We start from the raw sequence: 19,599 nt of genomic DNA, 5'->3' as shown, positions 1-19,599 counted from the left end.
TGACATTGGAAAAGCTCTAGCAAACGAAACTACACGATCTTTTATGCTATGCTTAGGATTGGGTCTTGTCCATCACATCATTCTCCTAATGATGTGATCCCGTTATCAATGACATCCAATGTCCATAGTCAGGAAACCATGACTATCTGTTGATCAACGAGCTAGTCAACTAGAGGCTTACTAGGGACACTTTGTGGTCTATGTATTCACACATGTATTACGATTTCCGGACAATACAATTATAGCATGAATAATAGACTATTATCATGAACAAAGAAATATAATAATAACCATTTATTATTGCCTCTAGGGCATATTTCCAACAGGCACAACAATAGACCAAACTGAAGGTATAAAGATAAGCTTCACTCCTCTAAAATTAATGATGGCATACAGGGAACTGGAAGAGTAAACCCCCTTGGATTCATATTGCCAGATCATAGCATCCTCATCTCCAGTGAGGGCGGTCTCTTTTATGATTTGCTCAAGGCAGTACCACTCTTCCATCATGGTAGGGGTAAAGACCCTCCTAAAGGTAAGCTTGATACTATTCCCATCCCAAACATCAGATACTGTCACACACTGTTGATGACAGATAGAATATAGTGGCCAGAACTGGACAGAGAGGGGGGAGGTGCCAAACCATATGTCCTCCCAAAATCTAGTTTTCGTCCCATTCCCTACTACCCATCTATAGCCAAATTTAAGAGCTTTAGTAGCCCACATGACCCCTTGCCAAAACTTGGAGGAGGCTTGTGGTCTACAGGCAAATATATTAGGAGAGTTCTTAATATATTTTTTATCTATGATGTTTTTCCAGATCTTGCCCTCATCTTGGGCATATCTTTTGACCCAAATGCCTAACAAACATAAGTTGAGGTCTTTAATATTAGGAACCCCTAGCCCTTCATGTTCTTTTTTCATACGGACCAAATGCAAATTGGCCAGATGAAGTTTCTTGTTCCCCTCAAAGTCACACCATAAACAATGAGCAAGATGGCTATTAATTAAGTCAAGTGCCCATTTAGGAAACTTAAAGAAGGGCAATAGATACACATGGATGCTAGCCAAACAGGCGTTGATGAGGGTTAGTCTAGCATAGTAGGAAAGCAGTTTTCCCCTCCAACCAGCCATCCTTTTCAGAATTTTATCAATGAGGGGTTGAATATCTTCCCTCCTCAATTTTTCATAATGTAATGGAATTCCTAAGTATTTTATTGGAAATGTACCTACAGTACATCCAAAGATATTAACAAATGGGTTTAAACTATCCCCCTCAACACCTAAAGGAATGAGTTCACTCTTTGCATAGTTTATTCTCATACCTGAAACTCTTTCAAAGCAGGTTAGGATCTTTTTTAGGTTAGCTGCTTTAGATTCATCCTCATCCATGAAGAGGATGGTATCATCTACATATTGCAGACAGATTACCCCTCCAGGGATGAGGTCAAAGCAGAGCCCTCTTATTAGATCATGAGAGGTTGCTTTGATGAGCATTCTAGTTAAAACATCTACCACAATGTTAAAAAGAAAGGGGGATATAGGGTCTCCTTGCCTTAGCCCTTTATTGGTAATGAAGAAGTCCCTTTCCACCCCATTTACTTTGACCCCCACAGAGCCCATGTGTGTGATTTGACGAATCCATTTGATCCATACAGGACCAGAGTTTCTTCTGTGGAGGATCTCCAACAAGAAATCTAGATTGACCTTGTCAAAGGTCTTCTCATAGTCTAGTTTAAGCGCTAGTCCTGAGTTGTCAGAATGAAAAGTAGAATGAAACACCTCATGCGCAGTCACCACACTTTCAAGGATATATCTCCCTTTTAATGAAAGCTGACTGGTTACTAGAAGTGAGGAAGTTCATAACAACAGCAAGCCTATTGGTCAGAACTTTTGTAAGAACTTTAAAAATACAATTCAGCAAGCTAATTTGCCTAAGTTTCCTCATGTTGGTGGCATCTTCTTCTTTAGGTATGAGGGTAATCATGGCAAAATTTAGTCTATATATATCTAGGTTACCTGCATGGAAGTCATCAAATAGAGCCATAACATCCTGTTTGATGACTTCCCAAAATTCTTGCAAAAAGAGGAAAGAGAGGCCATCTGGACTAGGTGCTCCTTCAGAGTCTGAACCAAAGATGGCCTCCTTTACTTCTTTTTTCAGTGAAGGGGGCTTGAAGTGACTCATTGTTGTCTTCAAAGATTTTTTCCTCAGAAGAGAAAAAATCATGACTCGGACTGAAACCCCCTCTATCCTCTTTTTTTAAGAGATCCTTATAAAAGTCAGAGGCTATTTTTAACATTTCCTTGATGTCAGAGGTAGGACCATTAGGACCATCAAGGGAATGAATGAGAGACTTCCTCCTCCTCTGGTTAGCTACTGCATTAAAGTACTTGGTATTTCTATCCCCTTCTAGAATATCTCTATCTCTAGACCTTTGTCTAGCTTTGGTCTCTTCTTTAGTCCAGATAAATTGAAGCTCTAGTAAAATGTTCTTCATTCTAGTATTCTCCACATCAGAAAGACAAGCTGTTTCCGATTTGACATCCAGCTCATCATATTCTTCTGTGAGAGCAATTTTCTTCTTCTACATTCTTACTCCAAACCTTGGAAAATTTCCTAAATATCCTAACTTTCTCCCGCCAAATATCTATTGGCTTAACTTTATTGACTGGAGCAGTCCAGTTTTTAATGGACATCTCTTTGAATTCACTATGTAACAACCACCATTTTTCAAACTTGTAACCAAAGGGCCTAGGGCTGCTTCCCAAGCCAGAGGCCCATAGGAGGGGGGGTATGATCACTCCCAGTTCTAGGGAGAGCTTGAGAAGTGCATAATGAGAAAATAGCCTCCAGCTCAGTGGTGCAGAAGATCCTATCTATTGTAGACATAATGTTATTCTCCTGGTTGTTAGCCCAGGTGAATTTTCAACCTGACATCCTAATTTCCAGAAGGCTCCATATCTCCACCCAGGCATTAAATTTATCTGCCCAGTGGTAATTAATGTTTCCATTACTCTTATCCTGCTGGTATCTAACCAAATTAAAATCCCCTCCTATTAGTGTGGGCATTTGCTCATCTACAAAGAGGCTGTGAAGCTCAAAGATGAAATCATCCTTGCCCTCCTCATATGGGGATCCATATACAGGGGCGGAGCCAGGATTTGGATATGGGGGGGGGGCCAAGCCAAACCAAGCAAAGAAAAAAAAATATCCGGTACAAAAATAATCATATAGAACAAGGTTTTGCTGAAGTGTCATAAAAATATCATTACATTTCTATTAATTTAAAGTGGCCTCTACGATTGCCAATAAGATCAAAAATATTAATAATTTCATCAGAAGATATCTTAGCTGCTAATTTTTTTCTATGTAAATTATCATGCAATGGCGAAGCAAATCATCTCCCATTTTACTTCGAAGACGTGTCTTGACAATTTTCATAGCCGAAAAAGCCCGCTCTGCAGTTGCCGTTGAGACTGGGAGAGTGATAACTAGTCGCAGCCACCTGTCAACCATTGGGTATGAAGAAGCTTTTCCGGTTTTAACTAGCCCTTTTGTTAAACAAGCAATAGATGGCAAGGTCATCAGTTCTGGATGGTTGCACACATCTAACTGAAAATGAGGTAGCTGACTTTCCAACTGAGATAATTCTGGACTTGAAAAATCAGCGGGATATAATTTTTCTGCAAGAGTGCTTATCTTTGGGATATCAAAAGATTCATGCCTTGGATCCAATGATGAACAAAGAGTAAGGAGCTCAGTTGCTTGTGTACTGAATCGATCATTTAGTTCACTCAGTTGTTGATCAATTGCAACACTGAAAACATCGACTTTGTAGTGGTGGAGCGTTGTTGTGTTGTCATGCTTATTTCGAGATTTGGTAACATCAACATACCTGTTAATTTCATTACAAAGTCAGCTCAATTCTCAAGATAAAAAACAACCAAGATATAACTTAATATAAGTTAAGTAATTTTAGAAAGTAGAAAAACATACTTGCGGTCCAAATCTGGGATATCAATCTCGTGCTTCACACAAAAAGATTTGACCTCCTCTAAAAGAGAGTCCCAACCATGTTCCCTTAGCTCACCAAGTAGGACCTTTGTGTGAGAAACAGAATCCATGGCATTTAAAATATCCAAAGATTTGTATTGGAGTTTCTTACACAACACATCAGTGATCTTCATAATCTTTTCCATCAGATGTAGAATGAACACGAAATCAAATGATATGACAATTTTAAGGGATCCAACGGCATCTCCACGAGAATATTTTGAGACTGAACGGTCACTTGCTATACCTCTTAAGACAGCAACTGTAGCAGCAAACATCTTCTTTAAACTCTGTATGGACTTATAGTGTGAACTCCATCTTGTGTCTCCTGGTCTCTGTAAGGTTCCTATTTGGTTTTGCCCTCTGCCTGTATCAAGCTCTCCCAACTCAATTTCACGAGCAATTTCCTCCGCTTGGTTCGCTAGTAGCTCATCGCTCCGCTTTGTAGAAGCACTAACAACATTTATTACAAAATTTGCATTCTGGAAGAAGTTATGTACCTCATGTACCTCTCGTGATGCAGCAACAAGAGCCAATTGTAATTGATGAGCCATACAATGAATATAGTAGGCATACGGACACTCACGGAGAATAAGAGCCTTCAATCCATTCCACTCCCCTCTCATATTACTTGCACCATCATATGCTTGGCCCCTGATGTCTTGTACATTCAAGTTATTATCTGACAGTACAGTACAGATTGCATTTTTCAAAGTTAAGGCAGCAGTGTCATTAACATGAACTAGATCAAGGAAACGCTCAATTATTTCTGCTTCTTTGTTGGCAAACCGAAGAACAACTGCCATTTGTTCTTTTTTTGATTCATCCCGAGCTTCATCAACCATTATACAGAACTTGGCATTACCTATTTCTTCTCTAATTGCTTTTTGCACTTCTAGAGCAAGTATGCTAACAATCTCTTTCTGAACTTCTCCGGATGTATACTTTGCATTACCTGGAGCATTTTCCAGAACAACTGATGCGACATCCTTATTGTACGAAGCGAGAATCTTAACCATTTCAAGAAAATTTCCTTGGTTCTTAGACCCCGCAGATTCATCATGACCTCTAAAAGAACAAGCTTGGAATATCAGCCACCTAATGGGACAAAGCGACTAGATGTTAGATACCAAAACACTAAGTCATGTCAAATTTTAGTTGATGTAAAAAACTTGCTTACCTCATGGCATCGATGGTAGTCTTAAGCCTCAATCTCGCATTAGTTTCTACTTTCTCATTTCGCTTTTCCATCGCCTTGTCGATATGAGCCACACTGGTCTTGAGATCTTCATAGCACCGAACGGAATAGTTGTGAGCAGAGTCCGGGCCCCCAACATGAGTTAAAAAAGCACATGCTTTTCCATCGTTAACCTTTTTCCAGTTTCTAAAACCCTTGACCGAGAATGTATCAGACCCACATCTCCCAACAGGTTTTTTGGAGAAGAGAAAGCACGGCAAACAATATGCGCTATCAGTGTGTGTTGAATACTCAAGCCACCAGAAATTTGTGTACCAATCTTTCTGAAATCGACGACGGTGTTTAGACTTTTCATCAAATGGGTATTCTTCCAACTCTGGTCGATATGCTCCCTTAGATATATAAAAATGCCGAGCATCATCTTGCTTGTCCGGTGGGAGCTCCCAAATTTGACAACGTTTACTGGGGTCTCTCTAATAAGGTGTGGTTATAACTTCTGTTTGTTCTGCAACATTTACCACGTCCGACATTTCCTGATCAGAAGCGTTAACTGGACTTGGATTTGTATATTGCACATCCGCCTCATTAACAATTTCAGTAGGTTGAGAACTTGAAGCAAGGGGCTTAAAAAAGCATTAATCTTAATGGTGTTTGGCCCTGCAGATTGGAATGGAGTCATGGAGAATTAACATACTGTATAAGTTCGACATAATCTTAGGTAGGAACTAATACAAGATAACGGATTGCATCGCAATTCACAAAAATAAGAACTGGCCGGCACACACAGTTGAAGATGTGAACAGATGGGAACAGGGAACTACAAATTACACAAATTATCATGATAGTTGTGAGGGCGGTCAGAAACTCAGAATCAATGACCATAGAGTCACAAATTACACAACAAAATTACCAAAGCAAAAACAATCTGGAGCATCAATTCGACACGGATACAGGATGAGAATCGACTTGCTAGTTCGTGGATTGAAGCGGGACTGCAGTCTGCAGGAAGAATTGACAAGTGCAGCAGCCATTTACCTGAATCCCTGATCCCTGATCGAGAATCAAGAGCAGGACAGAGCCACCGAGCCTCAGCTAGGAGATGAGGAGACAGGAGAGAGATGGGCGAGAAGGGCAAGAGGCGAACGGGGGCGAGGGCGTCGAAAACTGGAACGGCGGGGTCGCTAATTATGGATGTACAGTTACGATGAAAGCTAGCCAGCTAGGGGACTAGAGCGGTAGAGCACCAGGGCCAAGGCCCATCGGCCTCTATTAGTGGGCTTTTTTCAACGGGCCTTTTTTTCTTGCTACCAATATTGACGCTGAGATAATTAGGGGGGGGGGGCAAATACATGCCTGCCTGCCTATGTATCGTCAATTGTATACTACGTACTTCATGACCGCTCGATCGTTGGGGGGGGGGGCAGGCCCCTGCTCGCCCCCCCTTGCCTCCGCCACTGTCCATATACAGCTATAACTCTAAAGCATATCCCACTAGATTTAACCTTTAGTTTGAAGGCTACAGAAAAATTCAAGGGGCTCCAATGCAGGACCTCAAAGATATCTGCATCCACACCAACTAGTACACCTCCGGAAGTGCCTACAACAGGGAGGTGATGCCAAAGAAAGTTTCTACTTCCACTAATGGATTTGAGGAAGGCAGGAGATAGCTCCTCTTTCTTGGTCTCTTGAAAGGCAATAATACTAGCATTTGTTCTGGTTAGGGTATCAACAATGCATGTCTTCTTACCTGAGGTAGTAATCCCCCTAATATTCCAGAACAAACAATTCATCTAAAGAGGGTTTTCTTGGGGTGCTTGCCCCGACCATATTTGGAAATCTTAGCCCAGATAACACTCTGGTCATCTACAGCATTTGAGATCCCTTTTAACCCTTCAGGTGTAATAGGGGATCCTAGATAAGACCCTGGATTATTCAGCCCAGCAGGCTTATTCAGGGACTGATTATTAATTACACTATCTCCCTCTAATGAGCTATGAACAGGGCTCTTAATTGTACCTTTATTAAGGTTCAAACTTCCCCCCCGGAGATGTGGCCCTGCAGGCCCTCTAGGGATCTTATTTCTAGTGACCACAGAAGCATAAGTATCTTTGTGTTCATCAACCTCTACTCCAACCATCCTAGCTACAGAAATAAATGCAGGATCATGAAAGTTTTCAAAAGAGATTTTCTTAATTGTACCTTTGTGTTTAGCTTTAGGCTCTTCCAGATTTTGAACCTTCTTTGATCCCATAGCTATTTTCATAATTGTTCTTCCTCCTATGTCAATCCTAGAGCTCTTTCTTTGGGCTTGGATTGGGCCCATTTTTGCTGCATGGGTGGGGCTTGAGTAGTAATTGATGAGAGACTTGGACTGAACACTACCTCCTCTAGGTTTTCACTATCATTTGCATCCCCAACCTGATCATCAAGCATGCTGACGTTATCCTCCTCTTCCTCATCTCCAATTTCCATTTCTTGCAGCATTTTGAAGCTTTCCTCCAAAGTGATTATTTTTGCACCAAGTTCTAACATCACCGGTCTAATTGACTCTTTATTTATCTTTGGATCCACCCCCATATCGTTCCACACAGCTGTGACCTCAGGCATGACCGAACTCCGCGCAGCACTCGGCGTCGCGGTCGCGGTCGCGGCGGCCGTCCCAATTAACGCGGACCCTTTTCGGCCAGCAGCCAAACCTTTTGGGAATTCGCCCGGCCCAAACCGTCCCGTCGCCGATAACCGGACGACATGATGGCCTCCTGACCCACATGTGCGCGTCTCCGACGGGAGGGGCAACGAGCGGTCGCCGTCTCTCTCCACGGCCTTTTCCCCGAACCAGGCAAACTTTTTCCGAACCCTTTTGCGCCCGGTAACTTGGCCCCGAGGGAAAAGGCGCCAACAGCACCGGAAAAATGCCCGCATTGATTGGACCCGCGAGATCCTGCCGCCGGCATACGCCACCTTTCGAGGCCCTCGCTCTTTGGAGACTAGCGGGCGGCCGGGCCCGTTGGAAGAAGAATCGTCCGCGGCGGACGTGAAAGGAACGGGAATATGCAAAGCCGGTGTGTGATCTTGAGTGGTCTTCCGTTATCCGGCCCGCACGGGTGTTAATTGAGGAGGTAACGGCGTGCATGGGCCGTGTTATTATGGGTGGATTAATGGGTTCGATGGGACGTGGCGATGGCGGCGCGTGTGGCCGGGGAATCAAGCCGGAAAGCTGTGGAGTGGCGGCGATCCCTCTGTGCGGCCATGGCCGGGCGGAGAAAATATCTAGTACCAGGTTTCCGTGGCGGGACTTCTCCGGCCACCGCGTGCCTCCGGCGTCGAGAAAGCGCCGGCTGAGGGTCGCGACTCGCGACGGCTCAAAGCGACGCAGGGTACCAGCATTGGGTTTAACGGACCTATCCTGCTCATCGAGAGAAAAACGGACTGGGTTTAACAGAACATTAGCAGTCTAATTTCATTCAGTTCCCAAGTGTATGTGCTGGAGTAGTATCTCTGAAAGAAAAGGAACCCCAAAAAAATCTCGAATCCTGCTTTTGATATCTGGACAGAGAGGATCAGAGGAGCAGGACAGAAGAACGCAAGAATCAAAAACTGGAAATCTAGCGTCTACACCTCCAAAATCAAAATCTCGAAATCCAGCTGGTAGCCGTTGAGCAGAAGCACACGGGAACCAAATCGATTCTAGCGTCGTCTGCCCATCCATACTGCATACTGCCCAGGCCGGTGCCAATGCGGATTCGCCGCAGGAAGAAGAGAAGACGAACCAAAGGGAGAGCCTTTTGTTTTTGTACTATAAGTTTGTACTTTGTACAGTGGCGGGAGTTGAGGAAGCCTACTCGGGGCGCGTCATCCTGGGCAGCACGTGCAGCGAGACCACCCACCGCCCGGCCGGCGCCTCCACCTCCCACATGCGCGGCGGCGCCGTCGTGGAGCCCCTCGTCCTCGCCTTGGGCGTCACGTCCACGACCACCACCTTCGCGCCGCCGTGGGACACGACGCACACCCTGCCGCCGCCGGCTGCCATCTCTGCCGCGCCCTTGAGCCGCTCCGCCTCCGTGACCGTTGTCCACCGGTCGGATCCCCAGTCGTAGGTGTTGAGCGCGCCGCGCTCCTCGTCCACGACGAAGATCGTGTCGCCGCTGTCCGGGGACGCCGCGGCGGGGCCCTTCCACCCGGCCAGCATGCCGGGCGGCATGTCCTCCCACCGCCCGGCCACGAGGTCGAACACCGCGCCCTCCTTGGCGCCGCTGCCGCGGAGGTTGACCATGCAGACCTTCCCGCCCGAGCACACGGCCTCGGCCGCGTCACGGCTGAACCGCCCGTCCCGCAGCGGCGGGAGCGGCTCCCACGGCGCAGACGGCGTGGCGGGGTCCCATGTCGCCCCGGAGCGCGCGACGGCGAGGTCGTACCCGGCGCCCACGCCGCCCGCGACGAACACGCGCCCCCTCGCCGCCCCCGCCGCGCACCACCTGCGCGGGGCGAGCGGGACCCGCGGGCCGACCTGCCATCGCGGCGCGGGCGCGGCGGTCGGGTCGAAGACGAGCGGACGGCACAGCGCCGGGTGGAGCGACTGCGTGGACCCTGCGACGAGGACGAGCTGCCCCGCCGCGGCCACGGACTGGAGCGGCAGCCGGCGGGAGAGAAACGACGGGTGGCAGAGGGTCGGGGGCGGCGACGGCATCGGCGGCGCCGGCAGACAGTCCCACCGCGCGGCGATCGGGTCGTAGGCCGCGAAGGACGCGCCGCCGTCGCCGGCGTCCTCGAGGAGCGCGTACAGGGACAAGAACGGCGGGAACGACGGCGCGTACAGCAGCCGGCGCCACGGGCGGCAGACGGCGTGCATGAGGCTCGGCGGGAGCGTCGAGAGGCAGAGCTGCGCGAGGTGGTCCGGCAGGCCCGGGAGCAGCGGCTGCGACTGCGACTGCGACGTCGTCGTCGACACCTCAGCAGCGGCAGCGGCGTCGTGCCTCTCCATGGCCACCGGCGCCGCCGCCGGGCGGAGCCGCTTGGCCTCGCGGCAAGAAGCGGAGGAGGAGGGGCTGCTGCAGGGGCGCTTGGCCAGCGCGGGTGCAGCCATGGCCGCGGAGGCGAGAGGCGCTACTAGTAGCAGGCAGGCCGCGCCTTGCTTGCTTGGGCGAGCACGGCGACCCTACACTAAACTATGCCGAGTGCGTGCGTGTGCATGCGCTGGGCGTTGTGGGCGGCAATTAATCCGGAAAGGCGCGGGGCAGTAGCAGAGGAGGAAGAGGGATACGGCTATCCCATATGGGGGTGGAGGACGATGATGCCCGCTCGCACTGCGGCTGCTGTGCGGTGGTATATGCAGTGCGGTTGCGTGGCTCCGTGGCGTGGGAGACTGGCAGCCAGCAAACAGCAGGCGGGCGCCGGCGCGGCCGGGTGTCGGGTCGGCGGTCCGTTGTCTGGCTCGCCGGCCGCGAATTCCTGAGGCTGCAGGACAAGGCCGGCCTTTTCGCGCCTTCCTCCCTACTACGGTCCACGCAGTGGCTGACGACACTGCGTACGTACACGGCCTGTGATCCATGTAGTAATTTTTTTATGCAGCAAGTAGTCGTGCTGCGTCGGGATCATGTAATACGAGAGATCTCTTTGAAACGGTAAACGAAGTTTGTAGCATTTGGAGGGTGGAACACAATGGTGTTTGTTTATCAGGAATGCTGTGACACATGTCGTAAGCAATTTAAACTACTAAAAAAATAAAAGCTTCGTTCTCGACCTGTTACATTGCTTCTTTGGCAAATATATGTCCATCCTAAGAATATTTTTGTTCATCTTCAAAAAGGAGTATAAAAGAATTTTTATAAGATTAGAAATTTTTCAAAGAAAACTTTTTTATCCACTCAATTCTTATTAGTGGATGTGTTTATTTGCGTGTGCTGATGCTGGCTATATGCATCCTAGATTCCTAGTTATGCATAGGCCGGATGTGTGCTTATTGTGTTTGTATATCCTTGGTGTTTTATTGTGAGTTAATAAAATCCATCCTTTATTAAAAAAATCTTATTAGTGGGTTACCCTAAAAATATCTTACGGTAGATATTTTTTCATGTGATATGGAATACTCTTCCATTCTAAACTCATGTAGTCTTCTAATTTTATAGAATAATAGTACAACAGGACGTGCCATTTAATCATGTGTTTTTTCTATTACCATGTGTTTGAGAAAGTTGTGAATCAAAGAAGTCCTAGGTACATGTGCTACCGTTGTTGGTTAAGGGCATTTCCAACGTGGATCATCATACCGCCCGTAAATGTTTGGATCGGACGGTTTAGATACATTTAACCATCCAACGCGGCTCATCAAATCCGTCTGAGGGATTCCGCCACGTCGCACTTTGACACCCCTGGCTCACCCGAAGCCCTTGTTTTTTGATACATCCCTCCTCATGTGGTTGTGTCCACGCTCCCGAAGACCGACATCACTGTTGTACTACCCTGCTACTTCTTGAGCTTGCGTTGGTTTTTCCCTTAAAGAGGAAAGGGTGATGCAGCAAAGTAGAGTAAGTATTTTCCTCAGTTTTGAGAACCAAGGTATCAATCCAGTAGGAGACAACGAACAAGTCACTGAATACCTGCACAAACAATCAAACAAACTTGCACCCAACGCGATAAAAGGGTTGTCAATCCCTTCATGGTTACTTGCAAAAGTGAGATCTGATAGAAATAGATAAACGGTAAAGTAAATATTTTTGGCATTTTTGGTTTATAGATCGAAAAATAAAAGGAAGTGAATCGGAAACTAATATAATGGAAAATAGAAACTTATATGACGAAAAATAGACCCGGGGGCCATAGGTTTCACTAGAGGCTTCTCTCAAGATAGAAAATATTACGGTGGGTGAACAAATTACTGCCGAGCAATTGATAAGAAAGCACAAAGTTATGACGATATCTAAGGCAATGATCATGAATATAGGCATCACGTCCGTGTCAAGTAGACCGACTCCTGCCTGTATCTACTATTATTACTCCACACATCGACCGACTCCTGGCTGCATCTAGAGTATTAAGTTCATGAAGAACAGAGTAACGCATTAAGTAAGATGACATGATGTAGCGGGATAAACTCAAGTAATATGATGAAAACCCCATCTTGTTATCCTCGATGGCAACAATACAATACGTCTCAGTTCCCCTTCTATCACTGGGATCAAGCACCGTAAGATTGAACCCAAAGCTAAGCACTTCTCCCATTGCAAGAAAAACCATTCTAGTTGGCCAAACCAAATCGATAGTTCGAAGAGACTTGCAAAGTTATCAAATCATGCATATAAAAATTCAGAGGAGATTCAAATAATATTCATAGACAAGCTGATCATAAATCCACAATTCATCGGATCTCGGCAAACACACCGCAAAAAGGTATTACATTGAATAGATCTCCAAGAACATCAAGGAGAACATGGTATTGAGAATCAAAGAGAGAGAAGAAGCCATCTAGCTACTAGCTATGGACCCGTAGGTCTGTGGTAAACTACTCACGCTTCATCGAAAGGGCAATGGTGTTGATGTAGAAGCCCTCCGTGATCGAATCCCCCTCTGGCAAGATGCCGAAAAAGGCCCCTAGATGGGATCTCACGGGTACAGAAGGTTGCGGCGGTGGAAAAGTGTTTTCGTGGCTCTCCTGGTTGGTTTTGAAATATTTGAGAATATTTAGGCGGAAGAGATAGGTCGGTGGAGTCACGAGGGGCCCACAAGGGTGGGGGGCGTGCCCTACCCCCGGGGCGCGCCCTCCATCCTTGTGGCTGCCTCGTGGCTTCCCTGACTTGCACTCCAAGTCCTCTGGATGTCTTCTGGTCCAAGAAAAATCATCGCAAAAGTTTCATTCCGTTTGGACCCCGTTTGGTATTCCTTTTCTGCGAAACTCTAAAACAAGGAAAAAACAAAAACTGGCACTGGGCCCCAGGTTAATAGGTTAGTCCCAAAAATAATATAAAATAGCATATTAATGCATATAAAACATCCAAAACAGATAATATAATAGCATGGAACAATAAAAAATTATAGATACGTTGGAGACGTATCACACCCCAAACGCCGCCCAGGCTTTGTCGAACCTCCGCTGCTCCACCCAGGCCCCTGCCCGCCTTGGCCTACACCTTCTTATCCAGATCCGGCCGCCGGCCAAGTACCCTCTGCCACTGCCGACGCAATTCACGGCCGACACTACGCTGAACAATTGTTCGGCAAATGCCATAGGAAAAAAAATATTCACGTTGTTTACTTTGAAGAAAACACGGTGGATTTAGATGAGGAGTACTTCTATGATGAGTTCATGGATTCATATTCATTAGATGAGGATGAAACAACGAGGATGAGGGCGATTTTGAGAGAAACCAAGAATGCCGAGGAGCATGTTCTCAACTACATTCAATAAATGGGTATCAAGTGTTGAATCAAAATAGGGCACATGGACATATGATGTCGTGCGATGACTACTTTACCCCCGATGCGCTATCCAGCCATATTTCCGACGTAATTTTGGATGTGGCAACATTTGTTCGGACACACCTACAAAGGTGCCAGGGTCTATGATGATTACTTAAAGTTGAAGAACGATGCCGTTGGCCGCATTGGGTTCTCTAGTTTTTCTTTATCCGATAAAGGGTTCCCCCCGCTTTATATTATAAAGCATCCATCCGATACATCCAACACGCCGGGGCCGCAACACAAACAAGCCCAAAAGGAAAAACAAGAGAAAGAAAAGAGAAAACAAATGCCGACACTGGCAGATCAACTAAGTGACGAAGACCGGCAACTGCTGCACCCTCCGGAGAAGTACCACCACATTCCTAGCATTCCAGAGCGTCGCGTACCAAGCAACACCTTCAAGAAGGAATGCGACGGCGCCACCACTGTTGCCCGAATGAGTCCTAGGTTTCCCTCGGTACGCGGAGGGCAGTGGGGAAGGGGTATACCCGACGCCCTTCAGGAAGGTCCGGCGGCGTCCGTAGGTGTCACCGCGTCGGAGCCGGACAAGACGCCAGGGACTTCTCCCGACCCAAACAACCACCACCACCTCGGACTCACCGTAATGCACCACCCAATCTGCCTCCCACCAGCCTGTGCCACCACGGTCACCGAACCAACATCGTCGTCTCACTAGGGCCGCCAACACGAGACCTGGAGGGAGGGAAAGGAGACAATGGTCACGGGGGCAACCGCAACTCGACCGGCGGGAGGGGACAACCTCTAGTTTTTTCTTTTGCGAGGATTGGAATCTCTAGTTAATAGAATTGCACGGCTGTCATGAGGATGCTTGCCCTTGCGAAGGATATCGATCGGTGCTCTTCATGAAAAGATATGGGCCTAGCTGCTGCCCTAGCCGAACAGAATGGGAGAGTGAGCCATTCATACTGAAAAGAGTGATTCATTTTTGAAGTATATACAACCAGAAGAAAAAGTACCTATGGATTTCTGGGAGCACATGCCTCGATTCCTGTTGGGGCACGTAGTAATTTCAAAAAAATTCCTACGCACACGCAAGATCATGGTGATGCATAGCAACGAGAGGGGAGAGTGTGTCCACGTACCCTCGTAGACCGAAAGCGGAAGCGTTAGCACAACACGGTTGATGTAGTCGTACGTCTTCACGATCCGACCGATCAAGTACCGAACGCACGACACCTCCGAGTTCAGCACACGTTCAACCCGATGACGTCCCTCGAACTCTGATTCGGCCGAGCTTTGAGGGAGAGTTTCGTCAGCACGACGGCGTGGTGACGATGATGTTCTACCGATGCAGGGCTTCGCCTAAGCACCGCTACGATATTATCGAGGTGGATTATGGTGGAGGGGGGTACCGCACACGGGTAAGAGATCCAAGGGATCAATTGTTGTGTCTATGGGGTGCCCCCCTCCTCCATATATAAAGGAGGGGAGGAGATGGCCGGCCAGGAGGAGGAGGCGCGCCCAAGGGGGGGAGTCCTACTCCCATCGGGAGTAGGACTCCTCCTTTTCCTATTTGGAGAGGGAGAGGGAAGGAAGAGGAAGGAGGGAGGAAGGAAAGGGGGGGCCGGCCCCCTCCCAATTCGGATTGGGCTTGGGGGGGGGGGCGCCCCCTCCCTTGCTCCTTTCCCCTCCTTTCCACTAAAGCCCATTAAGGCCCATATACCTCCCGGGGGGTTCCGATAACCTCCCGGAGCTCCGGTATTATCCCGATCTCACCCGGTGTCCATATAGTCGTCCAATATATCGATCTTTTTATCTCTACCATTTCGAGACTCCTCGTTATGTCCGTGATCACATCCGGGACTCCGAACTACCGTCGGTACACCAAAACACATAAACTCATAATATAACCGTCATCAAACTTTAAGCGTGCGGACCCTACGGGTTCGAGAACTATGTAGACATGACCGAGACACGTCTCCGGTCAATAACCAATAACGGAACCTGGATGCTCATATTGGCTCCCACATATTCTACGAAGATCATTATCGGTCAAACCGCATAATAACATACGTTGTTCCCTTTGTCATCGGTATGTTACTTGCCCGAGATTCGATCGTCGGTATCTCAATACCTAGTTCAATTTCGTTACCGGCAAGTCTCTTTACTCGTTCCGTAATACATCATCCCGCAACTAACTCATTAGTTGCAATGCTTATAGTGATGTGCATTACCGAGTGGGCCCAGAGATACCTCTCCGACAATCGGAGTGACAAATCCTAATCTCGAAATACGCCAACCCAACAAGTACCTTCGGAGACAGCTGTAGAGCACCTTTATAATCACCCAGTTACATTGTGACGTTTGGTAGCACACAAAGTGTTCCTCCGGTAAACGGGAGTTGCATAATCTCATAGTCATAGGAACATGTATAAGTCATGAAGAAAGCAATAGCAACATACTAAACGATCAAGTGCTAAGCTAACGGAATGGGTCAAGTCAATCACATCATTCTCCTAATGATGTGATCTCGTTAATCAAATGACAACTCTTTGTCTATGGCTAGGAAACATAACCATCTTTGATCAACGAGCTAGTCAAGTAGAGGCATACTAGTGACACTCTGTTTGTCTATGTGTTCACACATGTATCATGTTTGCGGTTAATACAATTCTAGCATGAATAATAAACATTTATCATGATATAAGGAAATAAATAATAACTTTATTATTGCCTATAGGGCATATTTCATTCAGTATCCCACTTGCACTAGAGTCAATAATCTAGATTACACTGTAATGATTCTAACACCCATGGAGTGTTGGTGCTGATCATGTTTTGCTCGTGGAAGAGGCTTAGTCAACGGGTCTGCAACATTCAGATCCGTATGTATTTTGCAAATCTCTATGTCTCCCACCTGGACTTGATCCCAGATAGAGTTGAAGCGCCTCTTGATGTGCTTGGTTCTCTTGTGAAATCTGGATTCCTTTGCCAAAGCAATTGCACCAGTATTGTCACAAAAGATTTTCATTGGACCCTATGCACTAGGTATGACACCTAGATCGGATATGAACTCCTTCATCCAGACTCCTTCATTTGCTGCTTCCGAAGCAGCTATGTACTCCGCTTCACATGTAGATCCCGCTACGACGCTTTGTTTAGAACTGCACCAACTGACAGCTCCACCGTTCAATATAAACACGTATCCGGTTTGCGATTTAGAATCGTCCGGATCAGTATCAAAGCTTGCATCGACGTAACCACTTACGACGAGCTCTTTGTGACCTCCATAAACGAGAAACATATCCTTAGTCCTTTTCATGTATTTCAGGATGTTCTTGACCGCTGTCCAGTGATCCACTCCTGGATTACTTTGGTACCTCCCTGCTAAACTAATAGCAAGGCACACATCAGGTCTGGTACACAGCATTGCATACATGATAGAGCCTATGGCTGAAGCATAGGGAACATCTTTCATTTTCTCTCTATCTTCTGCAGTGGTCGGGCATTGAGTCTTACTCAACTTCACACCTTGTAACACAGGCAAGAACCCTTTCTTTGCTTGATCCATTTTGAACTTCTTCAAAACTTTGTCAAGGTATGTGCTTTGTGAAAGTCCAATTAAGCGTCTTGATCTATCTCTATAGATCTTGATGCCCAATATATAAGCAGCTTCACCGAGGTCCTTCATTGAAAAACTCTTATTCAAATATCCCTTTATGCTATCCAGAAATTCTATATCATTTCCAATCAACAATATGTCATCCACATATAATATCAGAAATGCTACAGAGCTCCCACTCACTTTCTTGTAAATACAGGCTTCTCCAAAAGTCTGTATAAAACCATATGCTTTGATCACACTATCAAAACGTTTATTCCAACTCCGAGAGGCTTGCACCAGTCCATAAATGGATCGCTAGAGCTTGCACACTTTGTTAGCTCCCTTTGGATCGACAAAACCTTCCGGTTGCATAATATACAACTCTTCTTCCAGAAATCAATTCAGGAATGCAGTTTTGACATCCATTTGCCAAATTTCATAATCATAAAATGCGGCAATTGCTAACATGATTCGGACAGACTTTAGCATCGCTACGGGTGAGAAAGTCTCATCATAGTCAACCCCTTGAACTTGTCGAAAACCTTTTGCAACAAGTCGAGCTTTATAGACAGTAACATTACCATAAGCGTCAGTCTTCTTCTTGGAGATCCATTTATTCTCGATAGCCTGCCGATCATCGGGCAAGTCAACCAAAGTCCACACTTTGTTCTCATACATGGATCCCATCTCAGATTTCATGGCCTCAAGCCATTTTGCGGAATCTGGGCTCACCATCGCTTCTTCATAGTTCGTAGGTTTGCCATGGTCAAGTAACATGAACTCCAGAATAGGATTACTGTACCACTCTGGTGTGGATCTTACTCTGGTTGACATACGAGGTTCAGTAGTAACTTGATCTGAAGTTTCTTGATCAATATCATTAGCTTCCTCACTAATTGGTGTAGGTGTCACAGGAACCGGTTTCTGTGATGAACTACTTTCCAATAAAGGAGCAGGTATAGTTACCTCATCAAGTTCTACTTTCCTCCCACTCACTTCTTTCAAGAGAAACTCCTTCTCTAGAAAGGATCCATTCTTGACAATGAATGTCTTGCCTTCGGATCTGTGATAGAAGGTGTACCCAACAGTTTCCTTTGGGTATCCTATGAAGACACATTTCTCCGATTTGGGTTCGAGCTTATCAGGTTGAAGCTTTTTCACATAAGCATCGCAGCCCCAAACTTTAAGAAACGACAACTTTGGTTTCTTGCCAAACCATAGTTCATAAGGCGTCGTCTCAACGGATTTTGATGGTGCCCTATTTAACGTGAATGCGGCCGTCTCTAAAGCGTAACCCCAAAACGATAGCGGTAAATCAGTAAGAGACATCATAGATCGCACCATATCTAGTAAAGTACAATTACGACGTTCGGACACACCATTACGCTGTGGTGTTCCAGGTGGCGTGAGTTGCGAAACTATTCTGCATTGTTTCAAATGTAGACCAAACTCAAAACTCAAATATTCACCTCCACGATCAGATTGCAGAAACTTTATTTTCTTGTTATGATGATTTTCAACTTCACTCTGAAATTCTTTGAACTTTTCAAATGTTTCAAACTTATGTTTCATTAAGTAGATATACCCATATCTGCTTAAATCATCTGTGAAGGTGAGAAAATAACGATACCCGCCGCAAGCCTCAACATTCATTGGACCACATACATCAGTATGTATGATCTCCAACAAATCAGTTGCTCGCTCCATAGTTCCGGAGAACGACGTTTTAGTCATCTTGCCCATGAGGCATGGTTCGCAAGTACCAAGTGATTCATAATCAAGTGATTCCAAAAGTCCATCAGTATGGAGTTTCTTCATGCGCTTTACACCAATATGACCCAAACGGCAGTGCCACAAATAAGTTGCACTATCATTATCAACACTGCATCTTTTGGCTTCAACATTATGAATATGTGTATCACTACTATCGAGATTCATCAAAAATAGACCACTCTTCAAGGGTGCATGACCATAAAAGATATTACTCATATAAATAGAACAACCATTATTCTCAGATTTAAATGAATAACCGTCTCGCATCAAACAAGATCCAGATATAATGTTCATGCTCAACGCTGGCACTAAATAACAATTATTTAGGTCTAAACTAATCCCGAAGGTAGATGTAGAGGTAGCGTGCCGACGGCGATCACATCGACTTTGGAACCATTTCCCACGCGCATCGTCACCTCGTCCTTAGCCAGTGTTCGCTTAATCCGTAGTCCCTGTTTCGAGTTGCAAATGTTAACAGAACCAGTATCAAATACCCAGGTGCTACTGCGAGCTCTGGTAAGGTATACATCAATAACATGTATATCACATATA

General features: G+C 46.1%; 1 protein-coding gene across 1 annotated transcript; it reads right to left on the bottom strand.

Annotated features, from left to right (window-relative positions):
- Positions 1-8,719: 8,719 nt before the first annotated feature.
- Positions 8,720-10,716, bottom strand: LOC123167326 (F-box/kelch-repeat protein SKIP25). Its single transcript, XM_044585174.1, has one exon. The coding sequence runs from the start codon at positions 10,336-10,338 to the stop codon at positions 9,094-9,096; it is 1,245 nt and encodes a 414-aa protein (XP_044441109.1). The 5' UTR covers positions 10,339-10,716; the 3' UTR covers positions 8,720-9,093.
- Between the last annotated feature and the right edge of the window lie 8,883 nt (positions 10,717-19,599).

Source organism: Triticum aestivum, chromosome 7D (genome assembly GCF_018294505.1).
Source record: "Triticum aestivum cultivar Chinese Spring chromosome 7D, IWGSC CS RefSeq v2.1, whole genome shotgun sequence".
Taxonomy (NCBI): Eukaryota; Viridiplantae; Streptophyta; class Magnoliopsida; order Poales; family Poaceae; genus Triticum; species Triticum aestivum.
This window is presented reverse-complemented; position numbering and strand designations above follow the sequence as displayed.

Bases quoted from the DNA above. Each gene is read 5' to 3' on its own strand.
- LOC123167326 (XM_044585174.1), bottom strand. From the start codon at position 10,338: ATGGCTGCACCCGCGCTGGCCAAGCGCCCCTGCAGCAGCCCCTCCTCC.